Source organism: Bactrocera neohumeralis, unplaced genomic scaffold (genome assembly GCF_024586455.1).
Source record: "Bactrocera neohumeralis isolate Rockhampton unplaced genomic scaffold, APGP_CSIRO_Bneo_wtdbg2-racon-allhic-juicebox.fasta_v2 cluster10, whole genome shotgun sequence".
Lineage (NCBI taxonomy): Eukaryota > Metazoa > Arthropoda > Insecta > Diptera > Tephritidae > Bactrocera > Bactrocera neohumeralis.
The window spans coordinates 23,758,379-23,778,529 of record NW_026089623.1 but is presented as its reverse complement, the minus strand read 5'-3'; the positions used below and the strand labels follow the sequence as shown (position 1 = coordinate 23,778,529).

Sequence of the window (20,151 nt, the reverse complement as noted above, 5' to 3'; positions counted from 1 at the left end):
AAAACACATATATAAAATAAACATTTGTCAACCGCTCGCACTGGTTAAACATAATAGTTTCTTTTTATAAACCGACAATAATTTGGACCAACCGCACTGGCCATTTAATTAATTAACTATTATATATAGAATAATAATATTATATATAATTTGACAAAACTCACCAAACAAAATTGTGCTCCAGCTTCTGCTGTTGATGTTGATGTAATTGCAGATTTCTAAAGTGAGAGATATACATAGGAATTAATTATATTTATTTACAAATATTTAAAAAAATTTCCTTGCCTTTTTTCGCATTAGATTAGATCGCATTAGATATTAAATGCTGTAATGGAATTAAGTTATTAATTTAAAATATATTAATAATAAACAAATTTCTGGACTTACCTTCCTTTCGCGCTAGAAACACAAATCGCTCGAATTCCGAACTTAGCTCTTCCTTATTTTTTGAAAATATTTGATAATTGCCTTATTTCATTATAAATATCTGTTGAATAAAACTATTGCGATTTGATTTTGTTCATAGATTTTACACTTTTTTCAAATTTCTAGGGGTATTGGTCAAACATTATAGATCCTCATTTGGCTCAATGCACTGCAAATTTTATTTTCAAAAGGATACACTTTCCAATTACTCTTGGCCGGTATGCCGAACCGTATAATATAGTCGAGAGTGGAACAATCGATGATAAAGTAAATTTTTTAGCCTTGTCTTTGGAGCAAACTGATACAAATCAATACACAATAAAGGAATTGGAACATGTGAGATTCTGAAGATTTTTTATTGTGCACGTAAATTATTTGTTAATATTTGTTTACCAGTATATTTCAGCTGTTCTAAAAAGTTATTTAAAAATCGAGTCCTATCATTGCACCGAAGCGTTTGAAAATTGGAAGCAACATGGGTTTCAGTCGACAGATCGGACAATATTTGCATTTTCAAAAGGACTTATTCGCAGTATGTGTCAAGGCCATGATCATTACCTTAATTTAAGCCAGCTGGAGGAATGGCTGCAGATAAATCCAACATTTCTCATTATATGGAGAGAAGTTTTTAATGGCTTATATAGCAGAAATTCCACAAAGTCTCTAAAATCAAGCTGTTTTCCCTCCCCTAACATCTTACCAGTATTAGAAGGTAAATATTAAATTGTAAATTAAAAAATATATTAATTACTACTTTCCTTAGGACTAGCCGTTGGCACAAATTACACCCCAATCTTAGACATTCCACATGTGATTTTTGTGAATAGTAATTTGCCAAATGAACATAGAAACAAATGGCGCTTTTTATTCTCAGCACAAATAATGGGCGAAAGCTTTTCAACAATGTTAGGAAAGATTTTGAACCAGGGACCTACTCTTTTGGTTATCGAAGACGAAGATCGGTATTTGTTTGCTGGTTACAGCCCAGAGTCTTGGGCGTTAAAATCACATTTTTTTGGTATGATATGTGTACATAATTTTCATCAATTTCTAATAATTTACCTTTTTTTAAGGTAATGAAAGTTCACTTCTTTATACCTTGAGTCCAGCAATGCGATGTTTTAATAGCACGGGATATAATAACCATTACCAATATTTAAATTTAAATCAACAAACTATGCCGAACGGATTAGTAAGTAAGAATGTTTATGAATTATATAAAAACGCAATATATTCTACTTAGGGAAAATGCTTATTGCACCTACTACGGCGTTCAACTCTACTCAGTTGAATTGAAATTAAGAAATTCAACTTCAGGCCAAGCAACCTCTTTTTAGGTATTGCGTTGAAAATAGTAGAAGTTTTATAGATGTTGCTAACCTATAAACTGATGATTTGACAGCTGAAAATATTTAAACGAAAAATCAAAATTAATCAATTCAGCTCACGAAAGGGTTAATTATAAAAAAGGATATTAGGTTTCATTTAGTATATTCTTATTCTTTACTGGCGTATAAATCGCTTACGCGGTTAAAGTCGAGTTAATAACAGCGCGCCAGTTGTTTTTTTCTTTTCGCAAAGTAGCGCTAATTGGAGCTTCCAAGCGAAGCCAGGTTCTTCTCCACCTTGTTTGCTTGATGAAAGGAGATATTTCGTCTTGCCCTCGTTCACCACCAGACCCATTTGCTTTGCTTCCTTATCCAATCTGGAGATGGCGCGGATGTTTAGACCTTCGATATCAATGTCATCACCATACGTACACTCTTGTAGAAGATGGTACCTTTTCTATTCAGTTCTGTAGCTCGAATTATTTTCTCCAAAAGTAGGCTGAAGAAGCCACACGAAAGGGAGTCGCCTTGTCGAAAGGCTCGGAGAGGTCCATCCCGATCCTGACAATTTTGGTATTGCTCGACGTCAGTTTACACAGACGTATTAGTCATATTAGTCGCCATAAAGTCAGCTCTTTTTCGTGTTGTCATAAGCAGCTTTGAAAACGACGAAAAGGTAGTGAGTGTCGATTCCCTTTTCAGGGGTATTTTCCAAGGTTTGGCGCATGGTGAATATCTGGTCAGTTGTTGATTTGCTAGTCCCAAAGCCATACTGATAAGGTCCAATCAGTTTATTGACAGTGCGCTTTAATTTTTCACACAATACGCTCGATGGCACCTTATATTCAATGGTAAGAAGGCTTATCCCACTCTTCCCTTTTTGTGTACTGGGCAGGGCACACTTCAATTCCAATCGTTGGGCATCCTTGCGTCCGACCATATTCAACAAAGAATCTGATGCATACTCCTTATCAGTTCTTCGCCGCTGTGTTTGAATAGCTCGGCCGGCAATCCACCGCCTTGTTGTTCTTCAGACGGGTAATTGCTAATCGAACTTCTTCCTTCTGTTAGTCGACGCATCTTTTCGTAGAATCTTCGTTCGCTACTACTGTCGGCCAGCTCGTCAAGCTCTTCATACTCACGCATTTCGGCCTCTCTCTTTTTTTTGTCTGCAAATGCGTCTCGCTTCGCTTTTAAACTCTCGGTATCTATCCCATCCAGCACGTGTTGTGGTCGATTGTAACGTTGCAAAGTAGGCAGTCTGTTTTCTCTCCGCTGCGACAAGGCACTCCTCATCGTACCAGCTGTTTTTTTGCATTTCCCGAATACCAATGGTTTCGGTTGCAGCTGTACGTAAGGAGCTTGATATGCCGTATCACAGTTCCCTTAAACCGAGTTGTTGACGAGTGCTCTCAAAGAGCACGCGTGCAAGTCGAGTCGAAATTCGTTCGGCTGTCTATTGTCATTGCAACTTCTCGACGTCAAACCTTCCTTCCACAGAGGCGGGTGCGCATCTTGGCTTCAACAAGATAGTGGTCCGAGTCGATGTTAGGACTCCATACTCTAAAACACTGGGAACGTGTCTTCCGTCTTTGTTTGGTAGATTTTCGATCCAGAGACAGCCAGTTAGCTTGATGAATTTTCTTAGGCTGAAATCTAGTACCACAGATAACCATATTTCGTGCCCCGGCGAAGTCGATCGGACTCAACCCATTTGAGGATGTTTCCTCCTGGAGGCTGAATTTACCGACTGTTGTACCAAAAATACCTTTTTGGCCCATCCTGGCGTTAAAGTCGCCAAGCACGATTTTGACATCGTGGCGGGGGCAGCTCTCATAAGCGCGCTCCAAGCGCTCATAGAAGGCAACTTTGGTCACATCGTCCTTCTCTTCCGTCGGGGCGTGGGCGTAAATCAGTGATATGTTGAAGGACTTCGCTTTGATGTGGATTATGGCTAGACTTTTATCCACCGGAGTGAATGGCAGTACTCGGCGACGGAGTCTCTCTCCCACCACGAATCCAACACAAAACTTGCGCTCCTTTATATGGCCACTGTAGTAAATGTCACAAGGACTTACTCGTCTCTGTCCTTGTCCTGTCCATCGCATTTCTTGCACGGCGGACATCAACCAGCTAAGCAGCGGCATCTTTCCAATTAGGGGATCGGACATTCCAGGTGCATGCCCTAAAATCGTAATACTTAGTTCGCTTGCCATGATCGTCATCAAAAGGAGGGTCTCTAATTCGAGGCTGTTTATACTTTTTCATTGAGGCGTTTTTTACGTGGCGGGTCACAACCCTGTGGAGGGGATGTTTCGCCCTCTCACTTTAGCTCGCCTTCAAACAGTTGTTCTAAGGCTACCCAAAAAAATTGTAAACAATAAATATGTAGTTGTGTGTTATTGAAAAAATAAGTGCAATTTTTTTAAATACTCTAAAGTTAATGTATTTTCATTGCAAAAAAGCCATTTGGTTAAAGTCTCCCTAAAATCCTCACATGAAATGAGGAATTTCCTGCTTTTTCGGAAGAAAAATTGTTAAACATTTTTTGTTTTCCATTTCATTAATTCATTTTTTAAGTCATTTTGACAGAATATTTTGAAAAGCTTTTGTGTAAAAGCTTTTAGCAAAGTTTTTAACCTTTGTTGTTTAGCTGTGTTTATACAAATACCACAATGAAACATCATAGTATTGCAGCAAAATACTACATTGCTCATATGGTATTTTGTCAGTATTTGGTGACACACATATGGTATTGTTACTACATGTCTGTCTCAGGTATAAGTGAAACATACACTCCGGCTCATTAAAAAAAACAAAAAAAACAAAAAAAAGCATTTGAGTGATTTTGTTGGTATTTCTGGAAAAGCCCGTTATCAAATGACAAGTATTTTGATGTTTCAATATTTATTGTGGTTAAAGTACAAAAATTTAATTGAAATTAATATTATGTTACGAGTAATTGGTGAAGTAAGTTGATGTGAAAACAATGGTTTTAATTACAATGCGAAAGATAGACATTATTGTGTCTAAAAAGCCACAGATGACAAATGGTGCCTATTTCTCGAAAAGTTGAATGTAGCGAATCTTAAGTGAGGAGATTTTGAAACAAATCGAAGAAAGAAGAAAACTTCAGAAATTGCTGCGGAGCATTCACGAGTTATGATGTTGGCAAAATAATTATAGTAGATGGTACTGTAAACTCAGCAGCTTACGCATAATTAGTAATAAGAGGTGTTTTACCTTCCATCAAGGCTTAACTGTACGAGCTCAGTGAAAAGTAATTTTTACAATACGCAAAGGTAAATAAATCTTCTGCATAATCTTTCTCTTGAACAAGGATCATCAGATGACGTCCTTGTCCATGCCTCCGCACCATAAAGTATGACGGGAATGATTAGAGACTTGTTGACTTTGGTCTTTGTTCGTCGAGAGAGGACTTTACTTTTCATTTGCCTACTCAGTCCAAAGTAACCTCTGTCGGCAAAATGATTATGTGTTGAATTTCGGGGCTGATATTGTTGTTGGTGTTGATGTTGGTTCCAAGATAGACGAAATTATCCACGACTTCAAAGTTATGACTGTCAACAGTGACGTTCGAGCCAAGTCGCGAATGAAATGACTGATGACAGGAAATATTTCTTTTGTTCTCTTTCACAACCATACCCATACGCTTCGCTTCCTTATCTAGCATGGGAAAGCGGCGTGGTTGTTGAGGCCTGATATCAATTCCATTGTTAGCAGCTGTACATTTTTCGTTTTCGTAGAATTTTCGAGCATTACCCCTGTCGACCAACTTTTCAAGCTTTTCATATTTAGACATTTCGGCCTTTTTCCTTTTTTGTCTGCACACGAGTCTCGTTTCCCTCTCCAACTCTGGGTATCTATCCCTCCCCGCCCGTGGTGTGTTCGATCGAAACTTTGTGAGGTACGCTGTCTGTTTTCTCTCCACTGCAACAGTCTTCATCGTAACATCTGTTTTTTTTCACATTTTCAAAAACAAAAAGTTTCGCTTGCATCTGACGTAAGGAACTTGACGTGGGAGGGCATCAGTTCCCTTATAGCGAGTTGCGAGTCAGAGAGCAGGAGTGCCTCTTACTTTTTTTGACTGCATATGCGTCTCGTTTCCCTCTTCAACTCTGGGTATCTATCCCTCCCCGCTGGTGGTGTGGTCGATCGCTACTTTGCGAGGTAGGCTGTTTGCTTTCTCCCCACTGCAACACGGCAGTCCTCTCGTAACAGCTATTTTTCGACATTTACAAAATAACAATTGGTTTCGCTTGCATTTCTGAGCAGGAGTGCAAGTCGAATAGAAAACCGTTTCGTTGTCGGTTGTGAAAGAAGTTTCTCGAAATCGGCGAGACGTGTCGTACATGTATTACAACATGATTGGTCTGGTTACGAACTAAGTAGCTTGCGCTGGAATCTAGTTCTAGAGACAACTATATTTCCGTCCCTGTCCGTCCGTCCTGTGAAGTCGATCAGCCTTAACCCATTTTGAGAGGTTTGGCTATGGGGGCTGAATTTTCCGACTGTTGCACCAAAGGCGCCTTCTATGCCCACCCTGGCGTTAAAATTGCCAAGCACAGTCATATCTTTGGCTACCGCATCTTACACAAGGATTACTCACGTCTCCAGGACCCGCGGCGAGGACGCAAGAGTAAGAATTGGGTATAGTCCTAAACCTGTAACTGCATAACCTCACAACCATAACTATACCTCAGTATTCCCCCATGTTTTAGGAGGCCGATAATTAAGAATTACAATTACAGAGGGCAGGACTTTAATTAGCAAGGACTGGCAGCGAGGGAGTCACATGCTATTTATATATGTATATAAGTTTTTATAGCTATTGTCGGAAATTATTGAAAAATATGAATATCATGTATTAAAACCGGTTGACCTTAAAACATTATGTAATAAAAAGGATGTCTCGAAAACCTTAATTACAAATATAACCGCTAACTTAGCTTTAGTTATTATAACTAACGTAACTAATACTTTTAAACAAGTCTCAAAGCGATTAAATTTTAGCCAAGAAAAAAGCCAACCTGAGCCTATACAACAATCACAGATACTTTTTCAGTTAGCATACAATTATGAAAAAGTAAAATGCGTAATAGGAACAGGCACTTTTTATCACTAATGAATGAAAATAGTTCAGTAACAAAGGAGATTCTTACTTCTTCCTCAAAAACTTAACAAAGACGCTGATATGACTTGAAACTTGTCAAATCTGGTGGACAAAATATTTTGAGACGAAAAAGGAATAGGGAAAAATAAATATTGGCAACAACACTGTAAATATTAATGATACAACTTTCCTATTTGAGGGTGCAATAATATGAATTCATTTTAGAAATTAAACGGGTCGCTTATTGAAACCCCAATTTTAAAATGATCAGATTTCAAAAGAAACAACAGACAGACAACAGATGCTAGTAGGACATTAACGTGTTCTACCCCGCGTGGACCACTGATGGTCCACGGGCACTGCGCTTATCTGGCGACGTGGACCACCGATGGTCCCCAAATATAAGTATATACTTTTAATTTAAAAACCATACCACAAAGAGACAGTGCTAAAATAAAATAGAAACATAGATAAAATAATTATGAGAAAAACCACCGAAAAGAAGCTTTTGGCTAATTTTTGGGTAGTATCATATTTTCGACCTTATCTTCATGGCACACAGTTCAATTTGTAAACTGATCACAAAACTACTTAAATGTTATATGCAAAATCGCATTTCAAAGACGTAAATCCTATGTCAAAGAGATGGTTATTAACATTAGGATATTACGAAATGGACATATAATAAATCCACGAGAAGGATAATAAAATACCAGACTTCCTTAATAAAAAAATTTTAAAACTGCGATGAGCGGATTATAAATAGCTTGCTGTGATTTATATTGGGTTGTCAAAAAAGTCTTGCGGTATTTTTATTGATTTTTTTTTTTAATTGAAATTGAAATGAATTTTTGATGACTCATGCCCAGCTACCGATGCTACGGCTGCTACTATGCCGGTCTCTTTCGATCAATTCTGCGATTTTATCGCAATTTTCGACGACAGGCCTTATGGAGCGTGGCGCATCTTCGACCACCTCTACACCAGAACAAAACGTTGAAACCATCGTTGTGCGGTGGAAATGGAAACTGTATCGGGTCCATAAACTGCACAAATTTTATTGGCGGCTTGAGATGCATTTTTGCCTTTATCGTAGTAGTACTGTTAAATATGCCGTATTTTCTCTTTATTTGCTCCATGTTTGCGACGCTATAACTCACGAACGACTTAAAAGAAACGACAATTAAACACGTGTTAGCGCGTGAAATGAGCTTTCCAAAAAGGTGTAGCATGACCCGATGCGACGAATAAAACTAGAACTACGCGCTTTCAGCGCTAACTAGCGAAAATACCGCAAAACTTTTTTGACAACCTATTATTATTTATTATTCAGTATAAAGTTTTGGGAGTCTGTCCGCAAGCTCAGACCCGAAGAAAACTCACCTTGCTCTATACTTTCAACATCCCTCGAGCTCTCCATAGGATCTTTCTAGACTCCTCCCATCTCGTTTTCCGATGCTAGGCGATCTGCACCATTAGTCTCATAGGCAGTGATTCTCACCTCCGTAATTGATCTCCCCGCCACTTTTTTTGCAGCGGTTCAATCGATTTCTTTTTTAGCAATAACAGAGTCTGCTCTATTCCAGATTCTGCTACGGGGATCTCGAAGGACTTAATGAATTTGAACCCCTCTATAGACAGATTCAAATTAAAGGCTTAAATGAACTGCATTGGTGTAACCGGGATCGAGACCCTTGCCCTTGTTAAAGTTTTCGACCCATAAGTGTAGTGGAATGTATGTCCACTTGCGCATAGGCCGAGCTACGAAGCTGTCTTATTACGGAGTGCGCAACGTAACCGTAAGTTCCGTTCGAGACTCGGCTATTTAAAATCCCCGGCCCATGTTGATCTTCGGCACAGGTCGCATGACACCTTGATCTAGCCCTTTTTCATACCCCAACCATAGTAACTATCTAGTGTTAATGAGGAGTAACGAACACCCAGATAAAAAATCAGATCTTTGCAGGAAACCTTCCAATTGAACCGTATCGTATTCGTTAGGATACTGTGGTGGACTGGTGATAGTCGGCGCCCTCGGGGAGTGTTTTGCGTGGGATTTTTGCTAACCTATTAATAACGGTAGCAAAAACTTATGGACATGTAGAGATTTCTTCTTTTCGCAATTTGGCGCTAATACGAGATACCAAGTGCAGCCAGGTCTTTCTCTACCAAATCTCTCCAACGGTAGGCTTTAATTTTCCACACAATACACCCGATTGAACTTTATTTGCGATGTTGGGAGGCTTTTCCCACGGTAGTTAGTGCAGATTGTGGGGTCTCCCTTTGTGTGAATTGGGCAGAGCACACTTAAATTGCAATCGTCGGGCAGGCTTAAGTCAGGCCATATTCTACAAAAAAGATGTATGTTCCTTATCAGTTTTGAATAGCTTGGCCGGCAATCCATGGGCCCCAGCCGCTTTGTTAATCTCCAGACGGGTAATTGCTATTCGAACTTCTTCATGGTCGGGCAATGGAACGTCTGCTCCATCGTCATCGATTGAGGAATTTGGTTCCCCATATCCTGGGTTTAGGCTTTCACTACCTTTCAGCAGGATGGAGAGGTATACCCTCCATAATTTGCTCCGGTCTTGAAACCTTCTGTTAGTCGCCGCATCTTGTAGAATTTTCGAGCATTACTCCTATCGGCTAGCTTGTCAAGTTCTTCATACTCACGCATTTCAGGCTCTTTTTTTTTGTCTGCAAATGCGTCTCGCTTCTCTCTTCAGCTCTCGGTATCTACCCCATCCCGCACCTGGTGTGATCGATTGTAACGTTGCGAAATAGACAGTCTGTTTTCTCTGCACTTCGACACGGCACTCATCATCTTACCAGCTGTTATTTTGCATTTTCCGAAAACCAATCTTATCTTATGAATTTTCTTACGCTGAAATCTAGTACCACAGATAACCATATTTCGGGCCCTGGCGAAGTCGATCAGCCTCAACCCATTTGGGGATGTTTCATCGTAGAGGTTGAATTTACCGTCTCAAACCCAGCGCACAACCCTTGGAAGAGATGTTTCTCACTTTATCTTGCTTGTAAACAGATGTTTGTTGGCTACCCAGAGGATACTAGGTCTAAAACTAGAAGTCGTCAGCTGCTTGAGCTACTTTCAAGTGAATGGCGCTCAGAGAACTTGGAAGTTATAAAAATGATAACTTAAACACAAAAAAAATCTGATAGGAAATTAGGAATGGTGATGATAGTGTATGTTGAGTACAGACAGAAAGCGGAAGAACGGCTGCCTTCGAAGACTTATGCGATGCGTTGTATAATTTGACATAATAGGGCTTACTGAAAGTTTACTTTCGCAGTAATCGAATAGTTTCATAATAAATAATTTCCATTTTAATATTCTTGCCAGCATTATGTCATGTCAAAAAGCATTAACTTTATTTGTGATGCGTGATTTTCTTCTTCGCTGCGTAACGACTACCAGGTTTGTCAAACCGCGTCAAGTGATCCATGAAAATTTCGAAAAATCTCCGACTTTGAAAATTAGTAGTTCATTAGGAAGGGGACCAGAAGCATATCCCGTGGTATTTCGTCAAAATTATTTTTTTTGTTAAAGTTATTGAAGATTGAAATTTAGAGCATGATGAAATTGTAAAATTTTTTTCTTATAAACTACTAAAGATAAATCGATGAAATTTTGTGAAGTCAAAGAAAAATGCTATATTATAGATGTTACATTATAGATATTTTTTCACGATCCATTTGTTTAAATAATAAAATTTTACATAATTTTTTATATAACAATTGATATTTTTAAAGTGTTCTTCGCGCTAAAAAAATCGAAAAGTATATGACACAACGCAGAAAATATTCACCTTTAATAATCTGTAAAAGACCATACCATTCCAAAGATATTGAATTTTTTGTATTGAAGCAGAAAGAGACTATTTTGAATAAAATAAATTGATTTTGCCGAAAAACCCATTTGTTCTGTTTTTTTTTTAAATCCTGTTTACTTTGGAACGCTTCTTGTATATATAAATGATCAGGATGAACAGAAATGTTGAAATGCGGGTGATTTTCTGTTTGTCCGTCCGTCCATGCAAGCTGTAACTTGACTATAATTTAAGATATTCTGATGAAACTCGGTATGAGGGTTCATTACCACAAAAAACATTACGACTTTGTGGATGGGTGTAATCGGACCACACTCACGCCATTACCCGAAAACATATAAAGTGTCATAACTAAGCACTAACTTAAGATATAAAACTGTAATTTCGCACCTGAGGGCGAAACATTTTGAAAAAGTTGGCGTGATCCAGCCCTCTAATAAGTTTAATGTACTTATCATAAACCTCAAAAGTCACAACAACCAAATTTACCCGACTTAAATATAATAGGAACTCCTACTGACAGTATGAAAAAGGATGAAATCAAATGACAATTCCGCTCACTCCTCGTAAAACGGTATGGTTATAAACTAGTAACAGCGCGATAAATCAATAAGTAAATACGCCAGAGACGTTAAAATTTACCTCCGAGATGGTATGAGAAGGCTTTGTGGGAGCCGGGGTGAAAATTTGACAACGGGCGTGACACCGTCCACTTTTTGGTGAAATCACATATCCGACCGACCGTTTAGACTAAACGTAGTACGTGGCATTCTTCTCATATTCTTATGTCATAGTGCGAAATCGGATTACAACCACGCCTACTTCCCATATAACAATTTAAAATTCCATTTAATTTTTTTACATTTCAGTGTACAAATCAAGAAGTATTTAATATAACGGAATAAAAATGGGCAATATTAATTCTTTTAAAGTATGGCCTTATGACCAAAAATTTCCCAAATCCAAACCAGAACTGTTTAAGCCCCCAAATACCGGAAATCTGGAATCAAGTATCCTTTGTTGACTTTTGACCGAAAATATCGGTCAATGTAACGGTAAATAAGATTGGGCGGAAGCTTGACCTACCTAGTATCAGGATTTTCGAACATCCGGCTCACTTTACTCCATGTGATTGTTGATTGTATGTAAAGTACCCTAATGATAGATAGATGAGGATTGCACTGCAATCTTGGTTGTATTGTGTCTTAATGAAATCCGTTTTTCTAACAAATCTTATGCCGAATATGTCGGTGATTGTATGAGTTATAAATATGTACATATATAATACTTATATAGTTTTGCGTTTGGTTGACAACCTTTATTTTTAATAACAGCCTTCACTCTTTGAGGCATAATATTAAGCAATTTGTTATCATTATTTTAAGTCTGTATCATTTACCCACACGTTCTTTATGTTGTCTTTAAGTGTAGCTGCTTTGGAATTTCTTCGGGAATAGACCTTTTATTTAAGGAACACCCAACAGTTTTCGATGGGGTTTAGGTCGGGTGTAGTCGCCCAAGGTAATATATTGACATCCAAGTTGTTAAGAAAATCAGTCGTTCGTGGGGAGGTATGGCAGGGCGCCTCATCGTGTATATATGTACATATGTGTATAGGGCTGCTGGAAGGTTCAGTGTTGCCAAATATGGTACAAAAACATGTTGAAGTACACTGATGTCCTGCTCACTATTTATCGTTCTCTCAACAAAATAAATTGGTCCTGGACCTTCATCCGATATGCAGCTCCAAATCATTACACTGGGGGGATGTTTTAGCATTTTTTAAATGCAGTTCTCTGCATAACGTTCACACGGCCTACGTTGCATAAATTGAATAGTTTCTGTTACTGCTTCTAGTCGGCATTCGTCGCTAAAGATAATCTTTGTTAAGAAGAAAATCATGTTATTTAGCAGTGTAACCCCCTTTCGGGGGTCGTTCATAACTTTTTATGTTTACCTTGTTCTAATCTCAATTTTGGTTTAATTTCAAGTTTTTTTTCTGAAAAGATGCGTTGAACTATCTCTTGCGATATTTTTACCTGGGCATCATTTAGCTCCTTTGTAATTTGTCTAGCTGGTTTGTGTGCGTTTTTAGAGCGAGCCTCACTACTTTACGCCGAATGCGTTCAGACATTTTCCTAATTTGGGCAGCACTTTGCCGCTTTCTTGTGTGGGCAACGGCACCATTTCTATTTGTTTTTTTTTCTCTATAGGATGTACTTTTTTTTGTTAGAAATGCCCCATTTCCTAAAAAGTATATTTTTCATTGCTTATATTATAAAGCTTCAGAAAACTTCAAAAAAAAAAATACTTATCTAAAAATAAAACTATGAAATCTCTAAAATAATAGTTAAACACTTATACAAAATTCGGTTTCTTCCACTACGCCACTCAATTTATCTTTGATGAGTTAGAAATCACAAATGCTAACTCCAAGTGAAGTAAACATTTCAATATGATTTCGTATTTAAGTCCCGCTAATTGCCACGGTACATTTTTTTTTTATATTTGACACGTAGTAACATGTGCACAGTCTATTTAATGCAAAAAAAAAACTTTCACAAAACGTTGTTCGGAAATTTTTACACATAGTTACCATGTTTCTAATGGGTTGGCGGGGTACTGTACACCTTAAGGTATTTCCCTGGCTTTGATTGAACGACTCGAAAGAATCTTAAAGGAGGGAGAAGTTACGTCAAGAGCTCCTCAAAACCCTACATTCTTTCAAAATAATGCATAATATTGCCAAGCCGCTATGAAAATTAACGAAAACAATGAAGTATTCTATACAAAAAATACATTCGGACAATAACCCATGCATAAGAGGGTCAATGGATTCTATGATTGAATATACATATTCAACTACAAGGTACATATGTACACAGGTTGCTTTTTAAATTTTGTGATTATAGGACATAAACATATATTAATTATCGAAAATCGCTTTATTGTTTTTCAAAATATCCTTCATTACGTCAAACGTTTGAACCAATTTTCCAAGCACTTTTGCCACTCTGATTGAAGTGTCCCCAAAACATACGTTCTAAATGCATTATCCCCATCTTCAGGTGTCAAAAAACCTTGACCTCTTAAATTATTTTCTACGTATGGGCATATAAGGAGTTATTCGGTACCAAGTCAGAACTATACGGAGGATGACTCATCAAATCGATGAATCAGTGCTTAAAATTACAGTTTTTTCACTCGATGTGTGAGAGCTCGCATTGTTGTGGTGAAGATAGATCTGTCTTAGGCGGTATAGTTGCGACATGTGCAGTTTTTCCAAAAAAACCAGGTTAACATTAGCTTGGAAGTGCTCCGTGCGCGAAAAACTATTGTTGGAGTCGACTCATCTTGAAACACCCATACAATTGATTGTTGTTTACGTTCGGACCCATATGCGTAAATCTACTATTCATCGTCTTTCACGATGCCATAAACGTGTTTGTGTCGTAAAAAAAACCTGTATTTCAAACGTTTTGAGTGTTTGTCAGAGCGGAAAAAAAATAAACTTTATTTAAAATTAGTTTGGAAAAAAAATATTTCTTTTCCAAACAAATTTTCAGGAACCAATCATAAAAAATTAAATAAATTCCATTTGTTGATTGGTGTTATAGTGTTTGTAGTGTCTACTGATGTCAGATCCTGAGCTGGTCTGCTGGCAGTTACCAACAAAATGGCTGACAGCACCCTCTAAGCGCAAAGGGATATTTCCGAAGGCAGCAGTTAAAATGTGGGGCTCACTTGAACTCAGATATAGAAGATTCTGACACTGATTCATCAGAAAAACAGAGGAAAATGCGTCAAAAAGCAAAAACAACTTCGGAAAATTCCACTTCTCAAGCGGCCAGTAGCTCGAATCGCTGGCTGAAAGTTCTCCACCACAGAATGTTAATAATATGGAAACGACTGAAGAAGCTGCAGGTATAGTCACGTTTACCTACAAGTCAGTCAGAGATGGCAAATTAAGGCTTATGTCAATGATAGTGATAGCTATAGAAAAGTGCAAGAGGAGCGTGCGTATAAAGCAGTGCTGAAGGGTCTTCATTATTCGACTCCTCTACAATATGTACATCAAGAGTGACCGTGCCAATCAAAAACACTTAGTTTTTCACCTCACTAATGACAAAAATTATGTACAGTTCCTCAATGATCGAATGTTTGCGGTTTGTTAACTTATTCAAGGATATAAGAAAAAATTAAACCAAAATTAAATCGGAATACTTTTTATTAAAAAAACAAATTATAATTCATTCAAAAAGTGAAACAAAACAAAGATAAAGTGTTTCGATCATTAATTTGAGCTTGACCTCAATATTTCGTATAGCCACCTCTTGCTTGCAGAACGGCTTTTATTCTGGTAGGCATGCTGCTAATTAGTTTCTATCAGGCTTCTATTGTGATTTTGTTCCAGTGCGCTGTCACTTGTTGCAAAAGTTCGTCAAGATTTCGAGGAACTGAATCACCACACCAAGGACCTTTTGAGTTCTCCCCAAAATTGTTCTATTGGGTTGAAGTCCGGTGACCGCGGTGGCCAATCGAGAACTTTAATTTGTTTATCTTGGAACCAACTTTTCGTAACTCTTGCGGTATGTTTGGGGTCATTATCCTGTTGAAAAGTTGAATTTTCAACAGTGAGATCCCATTGACTCAAGCTTCTTAAGAGGTTTTGATCTAAAATATGAATATAATCGTTTGGAGTAATTCGTTTATATTCCTATGACATTTTCCAATCCCATTCCAATTCATACAACCCCATAGCATCAACGAACACCCACTGCCTCCAATCTGATCCAAAGCGATTTATTTTGGGCTCGTCAGACCAGATCACTTTCTTCCAATCTTTGATTGTCAAATTTTTATATTTTTTTGCGAAACATAGCCACAATTTTTTATGGTGGACGTAGAGCAATGATTCCTAAAATTTTTTTTACGTACAAAATGGAACTTTATGAAAAAAAATTAATAATAATGTTTTAATGTAAAACAAAAATGAAATGTAATATAATTCTTTTGTTTCTACCGACAAAATATGTGCACATCCAACATTTGCTTCTATACTCAAATAATTGATCGAATGAGTTTTCGCGTACAGTTACGCCCAATGAACTCAGCGAAGTAAATGAGGTCAACGACACGCTATGTAGTTACAAAGAATGGAAATATTAGCGGTACTATTAACAGTACTCTTAGTACAGTACAACATTTTATTTAACATCAGCAAAGAAATATTTAAAAAGTTGTGCACACTCGATCAGTAAATTGAGGAACTGCATATAAATAAAACACAAATGTCATTTTTTATTGACCTTGAGACCAGCGTCAACAAAAAAATTTATTTTCGATGTGAAAAGGCTTTGTCGTGAAGTTGTATGTTTCAAATCACCAAGAAAATCCAGTGTCATAGATACCAAGAGTTCGGACAACAACAACAAACCGTTTAGGTGTGTTAAATGTGCACAAAATCATCCAACATCTGATAGCACAAAATCGAAAGAAACAGCAGCCTGCTCTGTGCACTGTGGAGAAGGCCACACTGCATCCTCTAAAGGTTTTTAAACTAAACTGATACTACCTTTACACGTTTGTTTCGGAACGGCCCTGAAGTCCAGTCATGTAACCCTTCTCAACACATGTCCTCGTTAGTCGTTAATGAGAAATCAATATTGAAACAAGTGAGGAAGAGCTAAGTTCGGGTGCAACCGATTTCATCCATTTTCACACTGTCAGTAGACGTTCTTATAAGATTTGTACTCAGCAAATTTGGCTGTTGTAGCTTGAGTGGTTTAGGAGATATCTTCATTAAACTTGTTAGAGGGCGGGCCACGCTCGATGGTCCGATTACGCCCATCTACGAACTCGAAATTGTTTTTTGCACTAAGAAACCCACATATCAAATTTCATCGAGAAATCTCAATTTTTACTCAAGTCACAGCTTGCACGGACGGACAGACAGACAGTTACCCGGATTTCAACTTTTCTCGTCATCCTGATTATTTATATATATATATATTATCCTATATCTATCTTGATTAGTCTTAGGTGATATGTACAACCGTTAGAGGAACAAGACTAAAATACTCTGTAGCAACTGGTTGCAAGAGTATAAAAAGTGGAAATGCATATTCAGCAAATGGTAATGCTGATGACTGCTGAATTTACACAATTGGTAACTCAACTCATGACATCAAATGATCTATGCAAGTAAGACTTGAATGCCAACAGCTTATGCAAAAACAGCGCCGAAGTCGAACACTATGTTAAAACTAACAACTTCGATGTTCTACTTGTAGCAGAAATTCATTCAGGATACGATCTTAAAAGTCAAATCACTCTAGTGGCAACGCAAGAGGCGGAGCTGCAGACATACGGTCAATGACAAATTTTATTCTTACTGGTGTATAGAAACTGGGCGAGCTTTGTAATAAACGACCGAATAGTTAGATATCAAATTTTATTTCGCATTATGGAATTCAAATTTTTCACTTCTGCCTTCTCAACATTGGTCCTGCACCAATGGCCTCTGCTGTTTAATATATATTAGCTTATTGTTTTGTCTAGCCGAGTTCCAAAGATTGTGTGCTGAATTTCCTGGTTTAACAGCAACCCGAAACGCCTCTAGGGATTTGTTGCGCACTTTTCGAGAATATGCCATGCATGCCGAAGACGTCTCTTCTTTCTGAGCTTCGTTATTGAACCAGAGATGTCTGTTCCGATTGTGGACGCTCTGTGTGATTTTAGCTTCTGGCGTACTTGTATGGGCAATATTGTGTGTGCTTCTGGTCAAGACTTCCGCAGCATAATCGATATCTACTTTAGAGGAAATAGCGATGTTGGGATCCCCACTTTCCTCTTGCCGTTTACGATAATTTAAAATGTTTGCCAATTTGTTTGGTGGGTTTATTCATTGCGAGTACCGGCGTATTTACTTCGAGCAGAACTGCGCTGTGATCAGAAAGGAGACCCGAACTGGAATTTTCGTTAGGTCAGATGGCTGGTAAGTTGGTTCACCAGTTGAATGACACATCAAACCATTGCAATTCCAAAGTTCTCAGTATTTGTGAGCTATGAACGCCACCACTTGTTTTTTGCATTAAAATCACTACCAGCAATGAATTTATTACTAAATTGGTTCATAATTTGCTCATACATGTCCTGCGATAGATTGTGTCGCGGAGGAATATACATGGCAGCTATCGTTAAATTTTCAAGAGGGCTGGGAAACATTACCATTGCTACCTGAACGCAAAGACATTAAAAAGGTTGAAGTTCCGTGTACGAAATACCAGGGGTCGAATCGTTACATCCGTGAACGTATCACTCGTCACGTAAAAGCCTGTATTTCGTATTATGACATACGTGATCGTAGCGCTTCTATCGTAATCTGGCATGACGACATACGTGAACGAGTATAGTATAAACGTATCCGTTCGTTTGAATCGTCGTTCGAGCGCGAACTACCAATCGTGATAGACAAATTTATGGAAATGTGAGCAAAATTTTTTTAAATTTTAAGTGTTCTATAATTTTTAGTAATAAAGAACATAAACAAGAAACCAATGAATGGAATATCTCATTAAAAATTAAAAAAAATTTATTTATATGAACAAAATTGTTGTATTTTAGTTGACAATAAAAATAAAATTATTTACAAGGTTAAGGACATATACATTTTTGAATTAAATTTATTAAAGAATACTTTATTTGATCTCTTATCGTTTGGTCGATTGCGGTGAAGCGGTTCGCTACCCCGGTGTCCATTTCTTGAGTGTGATAAAAATCGCAATTTTGAGGGTCGCAACTTGTTGTAAGTTTTATGCAGATGTTATGTAATGCCTGAAACGTTAGCAAATCTTCCACTTTTGTGGGGTGATACCTTTCTCTCTTGCCAATTTCCTAAAATTCTCCACCGTCTTTTTAAAATTCCAATGCTTTGTTCAACGATACATCTACAAAGAAAATTTTGTTAATGAGGATTCATAATTTTTTGTTTATACCTACGCTATTGCTACGATCTCTCAGTTATCTCCGCACTATTTTTGTATCCCCATCACTTTCACTAGAGCTCAAATGAAAAAACAAAGTTGGATTCATTTTGAAAATTAATTAGCTTTTGTTAGTTTATTGAAAATTTCGCAAAAGTTTTGACAGTTCCACATCTATTGTGACCTAAAAATACGATCCAAAGCATTGTGGAATTTAAAAACTATTGTGAATTGAAAATACATTACGATCCGTTTGCTATCGTATGTCATAATGCCAATCACCGAATACGATTGACGTATCACGTAATTTTTTTTCGAATGTTTGCCGATCCGTGCACGAATATAACGATTCGACCCCAGATTTTATTGGAACTGCAGCTCCGAATCTTGCGTTGCCACTAGAGTGATTTGATTTTATAAATTTTAAAATATGAAAGTTCATAGAAATGAATTGCTACTACAAGAAGAACATCGAAACCAAATATGATAAAATCAAGCCTTTTTCTCCTTTACATTTCTTCAGTTATTTGACATCAATACTGAAAGAAAGCTTAAGACATCAGCATGAAATGTGTGTGCTATAATTTCTTTTTCTTCTTTAGTGGCGTAGACTCCGCTTACGCGATTATAGCCGAGTTAACAACAGCGCGCCAGTCGTTTCTTCTTTTCGCTACGTGGTGCCAATTGCCTTCCAACGGGGTGGAGGTCTTTCTCTTCCTCTGCTTTCCCCGGTGGCTACTGCGTCGAATACTTTCAGAGCTGGAGTGTCTTCGTCCATTCGGACAACATGACCTAGCCAGCGTAGCCGCTGTCTTTTAATTCGCTGAACTATGTCAATGTCGTCGTATATCTCATAGAGCTTATCGTTCCATCGAATGCGATATTCGCCGTGGCCAATGCGCAAAGGACCATAAATTTTTCGCAGAACCTTTCTCTCGAAAATTCGCAACGTCGACTAATCAGTTATTGTCATCGCCCAAGCCTCTGCACCATACAGCAGGACGGGAATTATGAGCGACTTATAGAGTTTAGCTTTTGTTCGTCGAGAGAGGACTTTACTTTTCAATTGCCTACTCAGTCCGAAGTAACACCTGTTGGCAAGAGTAATCCTGCGTTGGCTTTTCAGGCTGACATTGTTGGTGGTGATTATACTGGTTCCTAAATAGACGAACTTATCTACAACTTCAAAGTTATGACTGCCAACAGTGACGTGAGAGCCAAGTCGCGAGTGCGACGACTGTTTGTTTGATGACACTAGATATTTCGTCTTGCCCTCGTTCACTGCAAGACCCATTTGCATTGCTTCCTTGTCCAGTCTGGAGAAAGCGAAACTAACGGCGCGGGTGTTGAGGCCAATGATATCAATATCATCGGCATACGCCGTACACTCTTATAAAAGATGGTACCTTCTTCATGATATCAATATC

The 20,151-nt window shown here is 37.9% G+C and overlaps 1 protein-coding gene across 2 annotated transcripts in view; it reads left to right on the top strand.

Annotated features, from left to right (window-relative positions):
• The window catches only part of LOC126765246 (MTOR-associated protein MEAK7), an 89,881-nt gene that overhangs the window by 58,648 nt on the left and 11,082 nt on the right, over window positions 1–20,151 (top strand). For both annotated transcript variants that reach the window (XM_050482934.1, XM_050482935.1), the window contains exons 2-5: window positions 553–762; window positions 823–1,138; window positions 1,190–1,444; window positions 1,500–1,618. In XM_050482934.1, coding sequence (XP_050338891.1) covers window positions 553–762; window positions 823–1,138; window positions 1,190–1,444; window positions 1,500–1,618 — 900 coding nt within the window. The remainder of the gene's footprint in view (window positions 1–552; window positions 763–822; window positions 1,139–1,189; window positions 1,445–1,499; window positions 1,619–20,151) is intronic.